The sequence below is a fragment of the Typopeltis vanoorti genome, chromosome 21 (genome assembly GCF_054136105.1).
Source record: "Typopeltis vanoorti isolate ZY-2024b chromosome 21, IOZ_Tvanoo_1.0, whole genome shotgun sequence".
Classification (NCBI taxonomy): domain Eukaryota; kingdom Metazoa; phylum Arthropoda; class Arachnida; order Uropygi; family Thelyphonidae; genus Typopeltis; species Typopeltis vanoorti.
In genome coordinates, this window is record NC_143569.1 from 21,160,759 (window position 1) to 21,181,573 (window position 20,815).

The following is a 20,815-nucleotide window of genomic DNA, read 5'->3' on the forward strand; positions in this document are numbered from 1 at the left end:
CTCTAATCCAAAAAATTTTAATAATAGGGTGTGACACCCTTTGGCAATAAGGGATGATTTATTTTTATCAACTAAATTTCAGAATGTTTCATCATTCTGATGTGATCTTAACATTATATCATGTTTTATATTTATAATTCCAAGTCTTCTGCAGTACTAATTTGGAAATCATCATCTTCCTCCTCCTAACATGGAATTTAGGCCACATGGCCTATTCCGGTCTCATGCCATCTCTTTCTTGGTCTTCCGATTCTTCTTTTTCCATTTATTTTGTATCTGTATAATATTTTTGGTAGTCTGTTCCATTCGATTTAAATGTTCTAGCCATTTTTGTTTATACTGTCTTATGTAGTAATTAATTGGTTTTATTTTCAGGGATTGTAAGATTTCTTCATTTGTTTTGTGGTTCCACTTGGTATAACCAGCTGTTTTTCTAAGGAACTTCATTTCTGCTATTTCAATTCGTTTTTTATCTTTCCTTTTCATGGTCCATGTTTTGCTTCTGTATAGTAGAGTTGGTTTTGACAAGACATTATATAGTCCGATTCTAGTGTGTTTTTGTACTAGGGATGGCCTGGTTGACTGAGTGGTTAGCGTATCTGCTCTCCAGCCAAAAGGGTGCAGGTTTGAATCCCGCCGCAGGCATGGACGTTTGTGATTATCTATGAAAGCACTAGTGGTGGTAATCGGCAGTAGATGGCATTGGTGTTAGATGAAATTTGGTGGAGTAGTGAGACGAGAGCTGTAGAGTTGATACCCTCCCTCGATGAGTCCTTGGACTCCCTGGAGGCGTGATATAATAATAATTTACTTTGACAAAGTTTTACTATTATTATTATTACTATTATTACGGGCAACTCCAGGGAGTCATTAGACTCATCGAGGGAGGCCCCAAATCATATTCATCACAACTATTTGACATTCATACAGTATCTATCATACCTCGCCTTAAACTCATTCACTGTCACAGCATCCACTACAGACTCAGGGAGCGCATTCCACTCATTCACTACTCTAAAAGTAAAGAACCCAGCTCTAACACCTTTACTAACCACACTTTTGCCCAGTTTCCATGGATGTCCCCTAGTCCTCCCACAACCAGCCCTGTTCTCAAAAATATCTTCTGAATTAATTTTATAGAAACCCTTCAGTAATTTGAATGTCTCAATCATATCTCCCCTCCTCCGCCTATCAACCAATTTTTGCAACCCACAAATCCTCAACCTGTTCTCATACGGTTCATTCCACAGATCTGCTATCATCTTGGTCACTCGCCTCTGGATCCTCTCCACCTCCTCCCCATCAAGAAGAAACCTAGGTGACCAAATCTGAGCACAGTAGTCTAGATGGGGTCTTATCAAGGCTCGATAGAGAGGAACAATAACCTGCTTGTCTCTGCTTGTCAACGTATTCTTCAGCAACCAAGTGATTTGATGAGCTGTTTTGGTCACGTTTGCAATGTGTCCCCTAAATTTCAATTCCTTATCCACCAACACTCCTAAATCTCGTGCCTCATCAATTTCCTGGAGCAGGGTTCCACCAATGCAGTAAACTGCCGCCAATCTTTTCACCCCAAAATGCATAACCTTACATTTTGCCACATTAAACTGACATCCATTCTCCTTAGCCCAGACCTCCAATCTATCCAAATCATCCTGCAAAATTTTGACGTCATCTGCATTCACTATTGCCCTACCCAACTTCGCATCATCCGCAAACAAATGAACTGTTCCTCTCAGATCATTTCCTATATCATTTATGAACAAATTAAACAGCAGTGGTCCAAGAACAGATCCTTGTGGCACACCACTAGTCACAGGCCGTCTTGTGGACTCTACTCCCGAGTAAACCACTCTCTGATATCTCTCCGTCAACCACCCTCCTATCCATCTCACCAACCCTATGTCCATTCCCATATGCTGCAATTTACTGATTAGAATTCCATGTGGAATCCTGTCAAAGGCCTTGGCAAGGTCCAGTAGAATCACCGTAAACCCATTACCCTTATCCAGTTCAGCCGTCACTGTGTTATAATACGTGAGCAAGTTACTGAGGCATGACCTACCCTTCACAAAACCATGCTGTCCCCGATACAGTATCCCATTTTCTTCTATCCAATCTTGTATTTTCCTCTTGACTATTTTCTCTAAGACCTTGACAATGATTCCTGATATGCTAATCGGTCGGTAATTTACAACAGCAGTCTTGGAACCACCTTTATGCAGTGGAACTATTTTCCCCTCTTTCCACCCGCTCGGGACTAACCCAGACCCGAGACTCAAATTAAACAAAATGGTCAAGGGTACTGACAATTCTTTAGCTGCTTCTCGTACAACACGAGCTGGTATACCATCCAATCCCACAGATGAATTGACATTGAGGTTATGCAATAGACTACTCACCCCCACTTCATTAACCACAATTCCCGTATAATCTACTGGTTTATTCGTTTCTGCAATGTCACCACCTGGATGATATACTTTTGCAAAGTGCTCACTCAGTAACTCAACTATCTCAACTGATTCAGTTACCTCCCTACTCTACCATCGGCATTCTTTAAAATCAATCTGCCATGTACATTTTTCCTTCTACCTGCTACATATCTAAAAAACTGTTTAGGATTCTCTTTAGCCTGCATGGCCAATGTTCTTTCGTAATCCTTTTTTGCTTTTCTTACCACACTCGTCACCCTTCTGGCCTGCGCTTTATACCGTTCATGTGCCTGCCGGTCACCCTTCTCCTTAAATTCCCTCCATAGTTGTTTCTTTTTTTGCAACTCAAGCTTAATGGTGTTATTCATCCATTTAACCCCTACTTGATTTATTATTCGGACTCTAGGTATACAGTCAGCCATTGCTTCATGCAAGCACTTCTTAACTACCTCCCATGCACTATCAACTTCTAATCCTTGCAGTTGTACATGCCATGGCACTGAACCAATCAAACTCCTAAGCTTGTCATATTTTCCCGCCCGATAATTCCACATGTACCCTGTCTTAATTGAAAATTCTACACCTTTAGCCACCTCCCAAGTTAAGACCCTATGATCACTCTCACCGATTGGTGGCAATGTGGTCATATTTGTTACAGCCAAATCCTCAGATGTAATTACTAGGTCAAGCACTCTCTGACCCCTAGTATTTTCCATTACATGCTGTCGCAGATAGTTATCCCTTAATAACCGCATAAAATCCAGTTCCTTCCTCCCGTGTGTCCTCTCCTCACTCCAATCAATGCGACCATAGTTGAAATCTCCCATAATAATCATCCTCCTTCCACCCATTTCTTCTATTTGCTTGTGCATACTGTCACCACCATCTTTTCCATCACCTGGTCTATAGCAGCACCCAATTGTATATTTAGTTCTGCTAGCCACAATCTCACACCAAATGGCCTCAAATGTGCTCTTTTCTCTATCCTGCAATTCAACTTCTATTCTCCTTGGCTGGAGCTCATCAGCTATCATCAACAATACTCCTCCCCCCATTTTATTCTCTCTGTCATTCCTGAACACACTATACCCATCACATTCAATCCCACTAGTTATATCATCTACAGTCAGCCATGTTTCACTAATACCTATAACCTGTGGTCTGGAAGTGCCAACCATGGCCAAAAACTCTTCCTTCTTGTTCCTAATACTCCTAGTATTAGTGTACATGAATTTAAGACCCCCATTAGCCCCAACCCTACCTTGATGCCTTAGATTAACTATCCCACTCTGATTTGTTGTCCTTATTTGCTCTGGCATATTATATTCATTCTTACATTCAACTGCCTCCATAAGGACTGTATCTCTACCCCCCCCCCCCTAACAAATCTAGTTTCCCTGAATTTCCACATCCATTACATTCAGCAACACTTTCTCAGGTCTTCTTACACCGTAACCATTCAAATGCAAGCCATCCATCTTATATAGATCCTTTCGCCCATCAAACTCACTCCACACATCCACAAATTCCACACCACTCGTCATACATAACCCACGCATAAAGTCATTTGCAATTATAGCCCTCCTTTTAAACATTTCACTGTCATACCGTGGCAAAAGACTAATCATTCTAACTCTCTCACTCTTTTCTTTTGCTACCTCAAACAATTCATTCAGGTCTTCTATCATTTCCATTTTATCTCCTTTCAAATCATTCGTACCTGCCACAACAATCATTTCTTTCACCCTTTCCTTTTGCTCTCTAATAGACGCAGTTACGTCCTTTATGGTCGCACCAGGTTGGTACGATTTTGTCAAATCCTCTACTAACACACCTCGTACTAACGAGTCTCCATACAGCACTCTATCCTTCATTTTGTTCATGTACACATTCATACGTCTATTTTTCCTGTCATACCTTTTATTATTGGTTGGTTCATTCAGTCTACTTTTGTTCATGCACTCTAGCTACTGTTTTGCTCTTTCTATCGCACTATTCAACAACGCGATCTCACTCAATGCATCTATCTCATCTTTTTTGTTCTCTGAGAAACCATTTATACTATCATTCACACTTTCTACATTCACACTCACAATTTTCATGTACAACCTTGCCGTTTCTTGTCATATCCCTATTTCCTTCATTCTGAAGGTTGACAAGTTTGATATTTTAGGGTCTATGTCTTTTCTTCTTCATATGATAGATCACATCCTAAGTATCTGAAAATGTTTACTTGTTCAAGTATTTTATTATCTATCACTATTTTATTTCTTATTGGGGTTTTCTCCTTTGAATGCCATTATTTTTGTTTTTTCTTTAGATATTGTCATATTATATTCTTTGAGATATCATTTAATGATCTTTGTAAGTCATCTTCTGATGTAGCTAATACTATTTGATCATCTGCAAATAGTAGTGTATCTATCCAGGGAGGATGATAGCAGGGGTGGCCTCTTGGGAGAAGGGAGACAATGTCAGGTAACACTGAGCCCAGTGGAGTCTAGAAGGGATAATGCTGGGTATAGAAACAATGGCATTTATATGCTTTATACTAATGCCAGGAGTATCCGGAATAAGGGAGAGGAATTGGTGGCGCAGATAGCATCAGCCTGGCCAAAAATTATTGCGATCACTGAGACGTGGTTAACAGAAGGGGATATAACAACAGGAATAGAAGTCGCTGGGTATAGCATTTTTCATCAGGATAGGAGGAGAAAGCGTGGTGGTGGGGTACTGCTTATGATACGTGATGACCTATGTCCTCTAAGAGTGGAGAATTTGGAAGGAAGTGAGACAAATGATTTTGAGAGCATATGGTGTGAGGTAGAGGTAGGCAAGACAGGATATTTAGTGGGGTGTTGCTACAGACCCAGGAGCACAGAGGATGGGGACCAGGAGATGTTTAGACAGCTAAGTTTGGCAAGTGCAAGAAGAATGATTGTTATGGGAGATTTTAACTTCAGTAGTATAAAGAGAGAGGAAGATGCATGTAGCAATAGGGGAATGGAATTTCTAGAATTCTTGAGGGACAAATGTCTTAGGCAACATTTAACAGAGGGAACAAGAGGTTCAAAAGTTTTGGATTTGGTTATAGCATCAGAAGAGTTGATAATAACTGAATTGATGTCTCTCCCACCAGTTGGAGAGAGTGACCATATGGTGTTGACTTGGAAAATGAATAGACATGCAGGAGTATCAAAGAGACGGGAACTTATGTGGAATTATAAGGCAGGTGATTATAATAGTCTTAGACGTCAACTTCGGGAAGTTTCATGGAGGGAGGAATTGGAAGGCCTGGATATCACTAGTACGTGGGAAATTGTGAAAGAATATTTGTTATCAGCAATGGTAAGTTGTATACCACGAGTGAAGAAGAGGACGCAATTTGGAGTAAAGTGGATGACAAACAATATTAAACAGGAATTGCATGCGAAAAAGAGGCTATGGAAGAGATATAAGGAGACAGGTGAAGAGATGCATGAGGAATATAAGACACAGGCCAGAAGAGTGACTAGTGTGGTAAGGAAAGCAAAACTGGAATATGAGAGGAGATTGGCCCTAAGATCCAAAGAAAATCCTAGGGAATTTTTTAGCTATGTGGCCAGTAGGAGGAGAAATGACTGTGGAAGAATGATATTGTGGGATAAAAATGGGAATAGAGTGACTGATGCAGAGGACATAGTGGAATTGTTCAATGAACACTTTATTGGAGTATTTCATCCTAGAGGAGTCAGTTTTAATGCTAGAGGGATAGGACTGGTTCGAGGTCTGGAGGTACAGGAGGAGAGTGTGTTTCAGATACTGAGTACTCTGGATGTCAGTAAAGCTGTGGGACTGGATGGTATTTCACGAGTTTTGAGAGAATGTGCTAGGGAATTGACAGTGCCTTTAACGTGGCTTTTCAACGAAAGTCTGACTTTGGCAAAGGTGCCCAGGGAATGGAAGGAAGGTAAGATAGTGCCATTGCATAAGGGTGGTAACAGACTGGAAGTGTCTAATTATAGACCAGTTTGTGTGTCATCAGTAGTTGTTAAGATCTTGGAGAAAGTAGTGAGGGACCGTATACAGCATTGGGCAGATGAGGGTAATGTTATCTGTGAGAGTCAACATGGATTTGTGAAATGGTGCTCTTGTTTTAGCAATATGCTAGCCTTTTATAATAAAGTTACAAGAACGTTAGATTAGGGAAAGGCATATACTGCAATTTTCTTAGACTTGGTGAAGGCATTTGACAGGGTGCCACATGATAAGCTGATATTTAAGTTGCAGCACATGTGTCTGGATGTCAGATTGGTCAACTGGATTCAGGATTGGCTGTCTGATAGGTATCAGAGAGTTGTGTATGGTGGAGCAGTTTCCAGGAGGCAGAGGGTTACAAGTGGGGTCCCACAGGGCTCAGTACTAGGACCTATATTGTTTAACCTTTATATCAATGACATAGCCAGTGGATTGCAGGGTGATATTCAGTTGTTTGCGGATGATGCGAAGCTGGGAAGGATTATTAGTAATAGTGCAGATGTGGTAGCCCTGCAAGAGGATTTGAATAAGCTAGATAGATGGGCAAATGAATGGGATGTCAGTTTTGAGGTTTGGGAAACATCGATGGGATGCTGCATACTCTATGGGAAGAGTTATACCGGAGGAAGTAGGGGAGACAAGAGATTTGGGGTTGATGATTGATAGAAACCTGAAGTTTAGGGAATATATTGCAAAGGTGGTGAAGGTAACACAGAGGATTGCTGCTATTATGAGAAGGATACTGACCTGCAGAGATAAGAGGGTTATCATTCCGTTGTATAAGTCTCTGATTAGACCACTATTGTTCTCAGATTTGGTCCTCAGGATTTGAAGGGGATAAATTAACTGTGAAAAGGATACAAAGACGGATGACAAAGATGGTTTCAGGACTGTACAAGGATAGTTATGAGGATCGGCTGAGAGAATGTGGACTGCAGAGTTTGGTGAATAGAAGAAGGAGAGGTGATATGATTGAGACTTTTAAACTGTTGAGAGGTGGTTACAGGGTTGACACTGGGGAGTTCTTTCGCTTGGTTGAACAGCGGGAAGGAGTGATGACAAGAGGCCATTCCTGGAAGTTACGAAAGGAAACTGTGAGCAAGAGGGTAAGGAGTGGTTTCTTTGTGTGGAGGGTGGTTGAGCCATGGAATGCATTGCCTGATAAAGTGGTGGGAGCGAGAACGGTCAGTGAGTTTAAAGAGTGGTATGATAGACTGTGTTTCTCAGGGGGGGGACCTCCCCTCGATGAGTCTTGACAGACTTTGTCTTAGGAAGGACCTCCCTCAATGAGTCTTTTGACTCATAATATGACTGAATAATAATATCTTCATTTGCAGGGTCATTTGTATACCAAATGGGTTATGCTGTTTCCAGATTATGATTTTATTTATATATATTGAAAGCAGAGGTGAGAGGGTACATCCTTGTCGTACTCCTCTTAATATATCTTTCCATTCTGTGATGTGTTCTAATTTAACTGCTATTTTAATTGTTGTATATATTTCTTGAATGGATTGTAAAAGTTGGTTTGGTATGTTTAAATCGGTTAATATTTTAAACAATTTTTGTCTACTAATTTTGTCGAAGACTTTTTCATAATCAATAAAGGCCATGTGTGTTCCTTTTTGAAATTTTCTTCTCTATTAATAATTTTAAAGTAAAAATTGGATCTATGCAGGATCGGCCTTTTTGGAAACCATTTTATTCTTCTAGTAATTTGTCTTCTACAATGCTGCTTAGTTTCTCTTTTAATATTCCTGCATATATTTTATATCCTGTATTCTGCAGGCTAATTCCCCTCTAATTATTGCAATCGTCTTTATTTCCTTTTTAATAGATTTGGATAACCAGTGCTTTTTTCCAAGAGTTAGGTGTTTTTCCAGACATCCAAACCGTATTAAAAAACTTTTCAGTAGTCTTTCATTAAATTTTTTACCTGCATTTTTGTATAGTTCTATATTTATATTGTCTTCTCCTGGTGTTTTCCTATTTTTCATCTTCTTTATTATATTTTTCAGTTCTAACATGATATTTTCTATTAGGTCATTCTTTGTCTTATAAAATTTTATTTCATTGTTCTCATTTGTCCAGAGATTTCGGAAATAGCTCACCCATTTTTCTAAATCTATTGTTTGTATTTTTATCTTTTTTTTTTTAATTTCTTTATTCATTGATTTTATTGCTTATAGGTTTTGGGTTGTGGCTTAAATAAATCCTTTTCTAGTTCTGTTACGAAATTGTTCCATCTTTCTCTATGTTTTTTCCTTACTTCTCATTTTGCAATTGCACTATTTCTGCTTCTATTGTTTTGGAATTTAGTCATTTATGGTAACTGTCCTTTTTTGGTTTTTATTATATTTTCTATTTCTTTGTTCCAGTCTCGTAGTCCTCTTTTTCTAATCCATTTGTGCTTTATTCCTAAGGTTTCTATTACTGCTTTTGTGAGAATTTGTTTCAAATTTTCCCATTTATCTTCTATGTCACTTGATTCATGTGTGGTTTCTGTTTTTAAGTTTGTGCATTTTTGATATTGTTGTCTAACTTGAGGATCCTGTAATGAAGAAATTTTGTAGCTTGGCTGGTAAGAATTTTCAATTTTATGTGTTTTTAGCCACTTTGGTTTAAATCAAATTTTTGCTGATACCATATAATGATCAGAATTTAATTCAAAGCCTCGATATGCTCTTATATCTAAAATTAACTCTGCTAATTTAAAATTTATGGTAACGTAGTCAATTAATAATTTTTATCCTCTGGCTGATCAAGTATATTTATGTATTTCCTTGTGTTTAAACATTGAATTCATTATTCTCATATTATTATAAATGACAAAATCAAGCAATCTGCGACCATTTCGATTACATGTATCTTCGCCAAATTTATCTATGTTTGTTTTGTATTTTTTTGTTTCCTATTCTGGCATTTAAATCTCTTGCTAGCAGTAAATAGTCAGTTTTGTTTGTTTTATCTATGACATTCTGTAATTCTTTATAAAATATATTACTGTCTTCTTCTTTTCCCTCTTCTGGTGCATATGCACCAATTATTATGTGACCTCTTAATGTATTGAGTGTAATTTCTATTAGTCTTTTTTATTATTAGTAGTAATTTTTATAATTTTTATTAGTATTTTACTGTTTCCTTGATAGTCCATCTGGCTTTTCTGTGCATGAAACTTGAAAGTATAACTGACTGTCACTCTAGAAAAGAATTCGGGCCACTAGCCTAGTGTGACAAAAGTGCATAACCCATAACTGGTGATATGCAGTTCACATGCACACTAAAAATGTGAAGGTTGTTTGATGCTTCAATATCTGGCACAGTGGCAGGCACTTCAAAAATATGTAAACATGGGGCGCACAGGCACCCAAGTGCCCACGAGTCCCATGTTGCTGACCCCTGTTATAGGTTATAAACTGATGAAATTTTTAGTTATATGAAAGGTGAGTAAAGGACAAGTAGGAATTCTTGTATATTTACTTTGTGTTCAGTTATTTAAGGGATGAGAGAGCTAAATTTTTCTCTCATGGAGCAGTGTGAATAAGTTTAAGAGCAAGTATGATGTTTGGTATGGGTAATCTATGGCCTCCCTTGGTGAGTCCTTGACTTCTCGGAGATTTCTGATGATGATATATCAAGAAGCACTACAGCCTTATTAACATCAAGTTTACTCAATTTTCATATATCCCCTGCACATTCACTATCATTCCTTTCTTTCTTTCCACTGCACTCAAGTCACACATGATGTAGGGCTTGAGTGCAGTGAGGAGGAAAAACCTTTATGGATTGGTTATTATCAGTTAATATCCCAGTTATATCCTCCACAGTAGATAGGAAGTCTGTATCAATGTCCTCTTTCACCCATAATAATTACCTTTTTCCTGTTTGTTGTGCTAAGTTATCTATACATTTTCTTTTCCCTGCATTTCCCATTACCAAATCAATAGCAACATCTAACGAAATATTTCAACCTTTCCACCTCTACCTTCTTTGGATTACAGATAAGTTTATGGAAGTTTTTCACTTGGCTATGCTACTAATTATATATTGGGTTTTATCCTTTATCCAAGTGCAAGCAAACAAAGTTTGCACTTGAAGTACTTTCAGGACTGGTGCAACTCGTGGTAAATGAGACCTCAATAAAGGTCGAAACTGGTCTGGGTAGTTCACAGATTCTGTTTCAAAACCACTGCCACTTGCATTTCTGTTTTGGATAAGCATAACTCCTGTACTATCATCAATATAACTAGCTTCATGCAAAACATCTCGCCCCCTCCATAAGAGTTGTTAAACTGTCTGCCTTCCACTTGAATACACATTTGTGTATTGTATGGTCATTTCTAATGGTGTCTGCAGGCACTCAAAATTCTTCAATGTAGTGTAATGTATACCATTTCATTTGGATAGCCATTTAGATGTTGTAATATTGTTTGTTTCTCTCTCTCTCTCTCTCTGTGTTATTGGTTGCTCATTTCTAATTTCTTCAGCATTCTGAATTCTGGAATATAATGTATTCTATTTCACATCCTTGGGAGTATAGCTATTTCCTTTATCCAACTGAACTCTCTTTATGCTACCTCTAACATCAGTCTGGTCTCAATTAGTCACTTAGTATGGCAGCTATTTCTTGTGCCTGTTACCTTCGTACCATGTGCAGTCACTTAAGTTATTTTATAATTATTCTTTCTCTTATTAATGGCACAGAGCATACCTATATTCTTTGACCACTGTGAATAACAGAAAAATAGAAGTAATAACAATATAAAACATTCTTGAAGTTTACAATTTTTTTTTTTTTTAATTAAAACTTATATATTTCAGGATTCCTATATGTTGAAGTATTTTCAGTACCTAAATATGTATTTGAATGTTGGGCCACCACTGTATTTTGTCATAACAGAGGGGTATGATTACAATAATAAAGTTATGCAAAACAGGATTTGTTCTGCTCATACAAGATGTGACAGCACTTCTCTTACATTCCATCTAAGATATGCTGCATTAATGAAAAACAAGTAAGTTTTTTTTTAATTAAAATAATTAAAAAGTTAGAAATTTATTAGACTTAGCAAAGATTAAGCAAAAAGTCAATTTAAATGATCATTACAAGTTTCTGATGAAGGTGTGGACTCACCAGGGATGGACTATTTCTACATTGTGTAATTGCACAAATACTAGGATTTCTGTGTCTCTTATAATTTTTGTGTTCGCAGGACTTTACTTTTTTTTCCTCAAGTCATGGAACTACATAGTTTCCAGTTTGACTTATGAAAATTATGTCATCTGAACTTCAAATCTGTTCACCATTATTCCCAAATCTCTAGTCTCATCAATTTTATACAGTCCAGTGCCATCATTATTATCTCAAGACCTCCACCCTAATGCAGCCAAAGACTCATCATTGGAGGTCATCATTCACAACTCTTCATGCAAAAAATCTTCTCACTCCCTTGCTCACACCCTCTTTATATAGCTTCCAGGGATGACCTCTTGTTTTCCCATCATTTTATGAAAAACCTCTTCAACATTAATTCTATAACAACTCCTTACTAGTGTGTATGTCTCTATCATATCACTGCTCTTCCTATCCACAAGACTATGTAAATTGCATTTTCTAAACCTTTCTTCATACTCAGCATTCCAGAGACCACAAACTACCTTACTCAATTGCCTTTGGACTCTTTCTAATATCTCTTTATCCTTTTGAAAACCAGGTATCCAAATCTCTGTGCAGTAGTCCATTTGTAACCTAATCAAGGCTTTATAAATGGAAGCGGAATCTCCTCCCTTCTACAAGTCAGTGTCATTTGCATCATTGCAAGAATTTGTTCCTCATGATTTTGGCAATGTGTCTTCTAAATTTTAGCTCATTATCCACCATCACCTGAAGATCTGATTTTCTCCACCTCCAACACTATATCCCCACCAAGCATAAACTCTCCATTACATCCTTGCTTTCCACATTTCAAAACTTATTTTTCTATATTGAATTGGCATCCCCATTTCTGTGCACATTTTCTCACTCTATCCCAGTCTTCTGTAAGGTTACAATATCTGCCCTACTCCTCATAGTTCTGCCTAACTTTCCATCATCCACAAGCAATGAATATCCCTATTCAAATTTTCCAATTTTTTTTATCTTCCCCAATATCATTAACATATAGGTTAAACAGCAATGGTCCTAAACAGACCTCCCTGAGGCACCTCGCCAGTGACTTTCTTCTTTTGAGTTATTGCTCCCCCATACATAACTTACTGATATCTATCACAAATAACTCATGAACTTATGTGATGATCTATCAACCATCAAAAATCTTCACAAAACCTAAGTATACCACTGTGCATCTATCTTCTTCATCCAGTGATGAAGTCACCTTATTGTAATATCACTAAAATGTCACCTTATTGTAATAAATAAGTATATTACTAAACATGACCTCTCTTTAGCAATTCCATGTTTTCCATCAAAGATAATACCACTGTTGTCAAGCCAATTCTGGATCCTGGTTCTCACCTCTCCAATACTTTAACTGCAACACATAACACACAAATTGACCTATAATTTCATGGCTGAATTCTGTCACCTCCCTTATGAAACAGTAAAATTTTGTCTTCCTTCCACTGCTTTGGAAATTGATCCATTACGATCCTCATTAAACAAATATGTCAAGGCTGCAACTCCCTGGCTCATTCCCTCAAAATTAATGGTGATCTATCAAGTCTCAAGTCTTATTTACGTCTAGTTGACTTAATTCCACATCTACCTCTTGCTCACTCAGTTGGAGGTAGAGACTGACTGAGTGAGCAAGAGGTAGATGCTCACTGACTGAGTGAGCATCTACCTCTTGCTCACTCAGTCTCTACCTCCAACTGTTCCACCTCATCCACTGCTCTCATACTCTCCATGATGTCATGTTCACAAGGATGAAAGAACTTTATGAACTGCTGATTTTAACATCAACTATATCCTCTCCAGTAGTTATCCTTATACAGTTTTCTCCAATTAGTGTCATCCTGTCATAATTTTTTTGTTTAATTAGCTAACTGCTACCCTTATCAACCAAGTCACCCTCCTTGCCTATTCTTTGTACTCCTCATGGAATCAACTGTTATCACTCGTCTTATGTTGCCTCCATAATGCCATCTTTATTGCATGCTTAATCTCTTATGAATTGATGATCTTTATGATCTTATGAATCTCTTATCTACCTTATGAATAGTAGACACTGTTTTGACAAGACAGCTTTTGAACACCACTCAAGCAGTATTGTCTCCTTTCCACCTAAGTTCTCATTCCATGCTACAGTTGCAAGCATCTCCTGAGTTTCTCATAATCACTAGCCTTGTAGTTTCACATACTCTTTCCTCACAGAAGTCCTCACATGGCTGGCAACCACTCAGGTAATCACTTCATGGTATTTCACCAACTGAAGCAAGATTTGACACCTTATTTATAATGACGTCTTCCAATGAGATGATCAAATCCAAGACCCTCAAATCCTTGAGTACCCTCTGTTATGTACTGCCTGACGTAGCTGGCCTTCAGAAACTCAAGAAATTAATTTTCTTTATTTTGAGATGCTATATTGCCATAATTAAAATTATACATAATGATCACCTTTTCCTATTGGCTAATTTGCTTATACACTTGATAGTCACTACTCTCCACATTACCATGTCTATAGTAACATCCACTAAGTATTTCATTCTGTTAACCTCCATCTCACACTATACTACCTCCTCAAAACCATGTCAACCATTCTCCCACCCCCATATCTCTACACTTTATGGACATAACTCCCTTTCCGTCAGCAATAGCACTCCACTTCCCTTTTTATCTTTTCAGTCTTCATGAAAATCATCATATCCTTCCATCTCTATTCCTGTCAGAATGCCCTGATATGTCTATGATTCGAACATAACAGCTGATTTCTGGTTCTACATCCATTTAGTGGTATCATTATGTGACATCTTCAATGCCCTCCTTGAGTGATTTTTCTCCTTGCCCATCCCAGAATCTTTTTCAAATCTAATTGTTTTACCCCTACATTCCAGGAAATCCTATTCCTTTCTTATTTACACATCCATTCACTTCCTCTTTGAGCATTGACATTTCTCTCATGGTATTCCCCAATCCACCCTGAGTCTCCCCTTTTTTCTGTCTGTCTGTCTTGCACACTTCTTCATTCATAAACACCACTTCAATGCAATCTTTCTATTCTTCTCCTCCATCACATCACTTCTCACTTGCTCAGATTCATTCTCTGCACTCCTTATTCTCCCTTCCAGCAGCATTCTCTCCAAATAACTCGCATCATCACTCTTATACAGTTCAATTCATCCTGGTATAAAAACAGCTGTTGCAGAATGTGTGGTGGAGATACTTAATGAGCAGTTCATAAAGGTCTTTCAATCTTGTGAATGTGACTTCATGGAGAGCAGTTGATGATGGGGAGGAGAGACTGACTGTAAGTGAGCAAGAGGTGTATGGGGAGTTGAGTAAACTAGATGTTAATAAGGCTGTGGGACTTGATAATATATCACCACGTATTCTGAAGGAATGTGCCAGGGAGTTGACACCTGTCTTGACATATTTTTTTAATATGAGTCTTGCATTCGGTCAAGTTCCTAAGGAGTGGAAGGAGGGCAAGATTGTGCCACTTCATAAAGGAGGTGATCGAACTCAAGCATCAAACTATAGGCCTATCTGTGTGTCAGGTGTTGTGGTTAAGTTGTTGGAGAAGCTTGTGAGAACTAGGATCCAGAGTTGGGTTGAAAACAATGGTATTATCTTTGATGGATAGCATGGATTTGCTAAAGAGAGGTAATGTTTTAGTAATCTACTTACTTATTACAATAAAGTGACTGCTTCCTTGGACAGAGGAGAAGGATACACAGAAATATATACTTGGATTTCACGAAGGCTTTTGATAGAGTATCTCATGATAAGTTGACAGTCAAACTAGAGCAGATGGGGTTGGATATTATAAGGCTTTGATTTGGTCACCTGGCTTTCAGAAGGATGAAGAGCTGTTGGAAAGGGTCCAAAGGCGACTGACTGAGGTAGTTTCTGACCTCTGAAATGTCGAGCGTGAGGAAAGATTGAGAAGAGATTAGTGCATTGGATTGGAGACTGGCTATCTGATAGGTAACAACAAGTTATGTATGGGAGAACAATATCCAGGAAAAGGAAAGTCACTAGTGGAGTTCCTCAGGGGTCTGTTTTAGGGCCATTACTGTTTAACTTGTATTAATGATATAGGTGAAGATTTGTATAGAGATATTCAGTTGTTTGCAGATGATGCAAAGTTGGGACGAACCACGAAGAGTAGAGAAGATGTTGTGGCCTTACAAGAAGACTTGATAAATTGAGTGATTGGGCATGGAAATGGGGATATGAGTTCAATGTTGCAAAATGTAAGGTTTTAAAATTTGGAAAACAAAGATGGGATGCAGAATTTATGCTTGGTGAGGATATATTGTTGGAGGTGGAGAAAATAAGAGATCTGAGGGTGATAGTGGATAAGGATCTAAAATTTAGGGGACACAGACAAAATCATGAAGACAGCACAAAGGCTTCCGGGAATGATACAGAGGACAGACATGTAGAAGTAGGGAGATTCTTGTTCCGTTGTATAAGGCTTTGATTTGGTCACCTGGTTTTCAGAAGGATGAAAAGCTGTTGGAAAGGGTCCAAAGGCGACTGACTAAGGTAGTTTCTGACCTCTGAAATGTCGAGTATGAGGAAATATTGAGAAGATGCAATTTGCAGAGTCTTGTGGACAGGAGGAAGAGGGGGAAAATATGATAGAGACCTACAAGTTGGTAAGGGGTTGTTATAGGATCAATGCTGGAGAAGTTCTACAGAAAATAGTGGGAGATCGGGGGAGAACCAGAGGTCATCCCTGGAAACTGTATAAAGAGGGTGTGAGTAGAGGAGTGAGAGGGAGATTTTTTTCGTGCAGAGTTGTAAATGATTGGAATGCCTTGCCTGAGAGTGTGGTGTCTGCAAGGAGTTTGAGTGTGTTTAAGACATGGTATGATGAGCTGTCTGTGTGATAAAAGGACTTCCCAGATGAGTGTGACTCCATGAGGTCTTGGGGTAATAATAATAATCCTTCAAACTCATTGCACGCATTAACAAACAGCACTCCTTTCTCTTCGCACATTTCTGCTAACATATTATTCATAATTCTTGCTCTCCATCTCATCACTGTCATACCTGGGCAATACGCTGACTACTTTTCCTATCACGATATTATCTTTTACCCTTCTCAACAACCTAATGTCCAGTCTTACATTCTCCTTGTTCTCAGTCAAGTCATTTGTTCCTACTACCACTACCATCTCTTGCCGACTTACTCCTTATATCCAGTACCTGAATCACTGAATTCATTTTACCACTTAAAAATGAACCTTGTATCTTCTCTTTCAGTACACCTCTAATAATTGAATCCCCATATTATACTACTCATGTCTTTTGTTACCTCGTTCATACCAATATCATTCATTTCCATCTTCTTTACTCTTTGATATATAAAGTCATACCCCGACTTACACGAATCCGGAGTTACATGGTTTCTTATATGTACGTATTCCTGTTCTGTTTCACCACTAGTTGTATGTTTCCGGCGCTGGCCACATTCGCCAGTGTCGCACATGCTGTGAACAAGCACTGACATGTTTCACATGTTCTCCATTCATAAACGATTTTTATAGTCTACAAACCTTGCGATTGTTTAATGTTATGTTCTTGATAGAAATTTTGTCACATAAAAAATAATAATGTCGTCCAAAAGAAGCAAGTCCGATTCTGATATAGCTAGCAAGAAAAGAAAAACATCGACTTTGGAAACAAAATTCAACATTATTAAGGATTTTGAAGGCAGAATGAAAATTTGTGAGCCAGCAAAGAAGTTCGGTCTACACGAATCCATAATAAGAACAATCATAAAAGAAAGGTTTACAGATTTTGGAGGACATAGATTCTAAGGGAAAACGAATTGTAGCCACAAGGCGAGGAATAAAAAATCATTAGCTTGCTATGAAGAAATTTTGCATGACAAGAAAAAGACATTATGCCATCAGACGAATCTATTAGATTTTATGAAACAAATGACATAGAAATAACTTTCTTTTTTTTATGTACGAAAACTTACAATTCTGATTATATTTCTTAAAAAAAAAAAAAAAAAGGTGTTTTTGTAAACCTTTGGTCCCAATTAACTAATATTTTGTATGTTTGTATATATAAATTACATACAAAATTATACCCAGAGTTACGCTCGACTTAAGCGCTTTTTGTAAGTCCCACCTACCACGTAACTTCAGGGTATGACTGTATATATCTACAATTCTCTTCATTTCACTCTACATATGCTTCATCTCATGCCTAATCTTCATCAACTGAGCTTTCAAAATCTTGCATCAATTTTTCATTATCATTCACTCTTGCTATCTTAGCCTTTATCCACATAAGCTTGTTCTTGTCAACTCTACATGCCATTTTACCATTAATTGCAATCTGTTTCAATGTCATTATCACACACTTTATCATCAATCACATTCTTTTATTCATTATCAGTTTCACTTGCTTTCTTGACATTCCCACAGCCTTCTTCAAACCATTTCTATTATGGCATGTTCCCTACTCTGATTTAAATAAACCTTCTGGTTCATCAAAATTTCATGGTTCCTGTACACTGACAGTCACTCCTTTCTCTTATCATGTCTCTCCACATAAATATCTGCAACATCTTCCCATGCATAGATACTGCATTTACAGCACTATACCATTCTTAAAAAATCCACGGCATCACTTTATTTGTCTTTTGCACCAACCTGTGCAACCTTTCATCACCATTTTTACCAGAGCACTAATAAACAATGAGTTTAAAATAATACTGCCTAAGAACTAATAAAATGCCACAATCCACACTCAAATATCACACAGTAACACTCCATCTAAAATCATACAATATTGTCATGCAATAAATATAAAATTAACTTATCTTGTTGCAGACCATACGACAACTGATGTTTAACAATTGTCACCTAGTCGCCAAAAAAAAATCCATTAATATGATACAAGGTATGTAATCTTTTGATCTAGAAGTGCATTACGTTACATTCTGCAACATTAAATTGACAAATATTTTTCTTTACTCATTATGCCAGTTTATTCATTTATTTATTTCACAAAATATCTGCATCACCTTTATCAGTAACTGTCTCTCCAGATTTACACCTTCATCAATCAACTGAATAGCTACACCCCCTCCTTACATCATTCCCTATACAAATTAAAGAGCAGTGACCATAGTATAAACCACTGAGGCACCTCATTAGTTACCTTGATTTGCCTATCAGCTATCCCTATCCATGCCACCAGTTTCATATATCAATTTTTAATTGCTCCAACTTATGTAATAGTTTTCCATGTGGTATTCTGTCAAATGCCTTTGAAACGTGATCTTGTTAACTACTTCCAAGTCCTTTATGTAATTCTGTGGTTACTTTATTATAAAATATGAATAAATTTATAAGGCAGCACTTATATTTTATAAAGCTATGCTGCCTATCATAGAATGCAAGGTTTACTATTCACCAATTCCTGAATTTGACCTTTAACCAACTTTTTTCAGTACTTTAATCAACACATCTGAGACATCAATTTGTCTGTTGCTGCTTCTATCTGGGAGCCATCTTTATGTTATGGAACCATCTTAGCATTTTTCCACTCCTTTTAAACGTTGCAAGAGTTTGAGAAACATAGAACGAACAACCCCATCAGAGGTACTTCCAGTTCTTGTGCACATTCTTGTAATACTTGGAGCGATGTGCACCATATTCACATTGATAATTTTCAATAGTTCATCTACCTCAATTTTCACATCAATCTCTGTTGCACTACTAACTGCAAAGTCTCCACTAGATGATACCCTTGTGAAGTGATCACTTATTAGTTCAACTATTTCTTAAGCTTATGTCACTTTGTTATAATTGAGCAAAGTTATTCTTTCATAACCATTTTTTTCTTACTTGCTACATAGCAAAAAAAAAAAAGTATGGATTTTACTTTGGCCTGCTTGACCGATTTTCTCTCGCTCTTATTTAACATTCCTTACCATGTTATTCACCTTCTATCCTGTGATTTGTATTGCTCATGAGCATGCTGCTAAATTTTTTTTTTGTTTGTTTGCATTCCCTCCACTTTTTTTTTCTTCACAATTCTTTCTGTGACTACTCATTCATTTAACCTCTACTTGGTTGATCCTTCTGCCCCTGAGTATGCAATCTGACACTTCTTTTCTTGAAAAACCTCTGACCACTTCCGATGAACTAATGATATTCATTCCTTGTAACTTCTCACACCTCGACACTGAACCAAGCTGTCACCTAAGTTTGTCATAATCACTAGTTTTGCAGTTCTGTGTAAGCCCTTTCCTGACTGAGAACTCCATATGTTGACCAATCACCCCAGAACAAGAATGCATAGTCGCTTTCCTCGATTGCAGGTAAAGTTGTTACCGTAGTTGTGAATAGATATTTTTTATAATTGTCAGATCCAACACACTGAAACCCCTGGTCCCCTCTTGAAGTCCTTCATGATAATTGCTCAGCCTATGCTCGTTGTGCTAATCTGTTGATACATGACACTACCCACATCTTCCTCTGGGCTCCCAGGTTATAGCAGAAACCAACAATATATTCTTTTTCTTATTGGCTTCTATCTCATACTAAGACAGCCTCAAATGAAAAATCCTCTTTAACTTCTAATTTTGATGCTCTTCTGCATTTTTAATACCCCTCTTCTTGTATTTCCTCTATTCCTTGTGGTCTATCCCTATTAACTATATGATTTTCTGTACACCAAGTCTACATGTAGAATGACAAAAACACCTCTCCCTTAATTCTGATACTTCTGTAATTTGTGTACATACCTTTCAACATTTCCTTGGGCCCAAGTTACCCTTATGTAATGTCATTACCAACCTACTCACATTCAAAACCAGGAAAACTACACTCAGCCATTCACAGTTATTTCTGCAGCTGCACTGATTTGTTCCACAGGTGGCTAAGACAAATACTTGATTATGTATTCCTTCTAATACTGCTAATTTTCTTGACCTTGCACTTCTAACCTCTCAATGAATAATAATTTCTTGAAACAAACTCCAAAACCATTCAAATGCAGTCCATCAGATATATACAAGTCCTTTCATCCATCAAATTCACTCCATTCCTCCTGCATAATCTTCTCATTTACCTCTTAATGACCATGACCCTTCTCAAATCTGTACTATCATGTCGAAGCACCAGACTCTCAATATTGACTTTCTCATTCTTTATTTTTGCATCTTACA

General features: G+C 37.6%; 1 protein-coding gene across 5 annotated transcripts in view; it reads left to right on the forward strand.

Annotated features, from left to right (window-relative positions):
- LOC150094665 (NPC intracellular cholesterol transporter 1-like) overlaps positions 1–20,815 on the forward strand; it is a 537,686-nt gene that overhangs the window by 375,212 nt on the left and 141,659 nt on the right. For all 5 annotated transcript variants that reach the window (XM_090411500.1, XM_090411501.1, XM_090411502.1 and 2 more), the window contains exon 19: positions 11,271–11,464. In XM_090411500.1, coding sequence (XP_090267626.1) covers positions 11,271–11,464 — 194 coding nt within the window. The remainder of the gene's footprint in view (positions 1–11,270; positions 11,465–20,815) is intronic.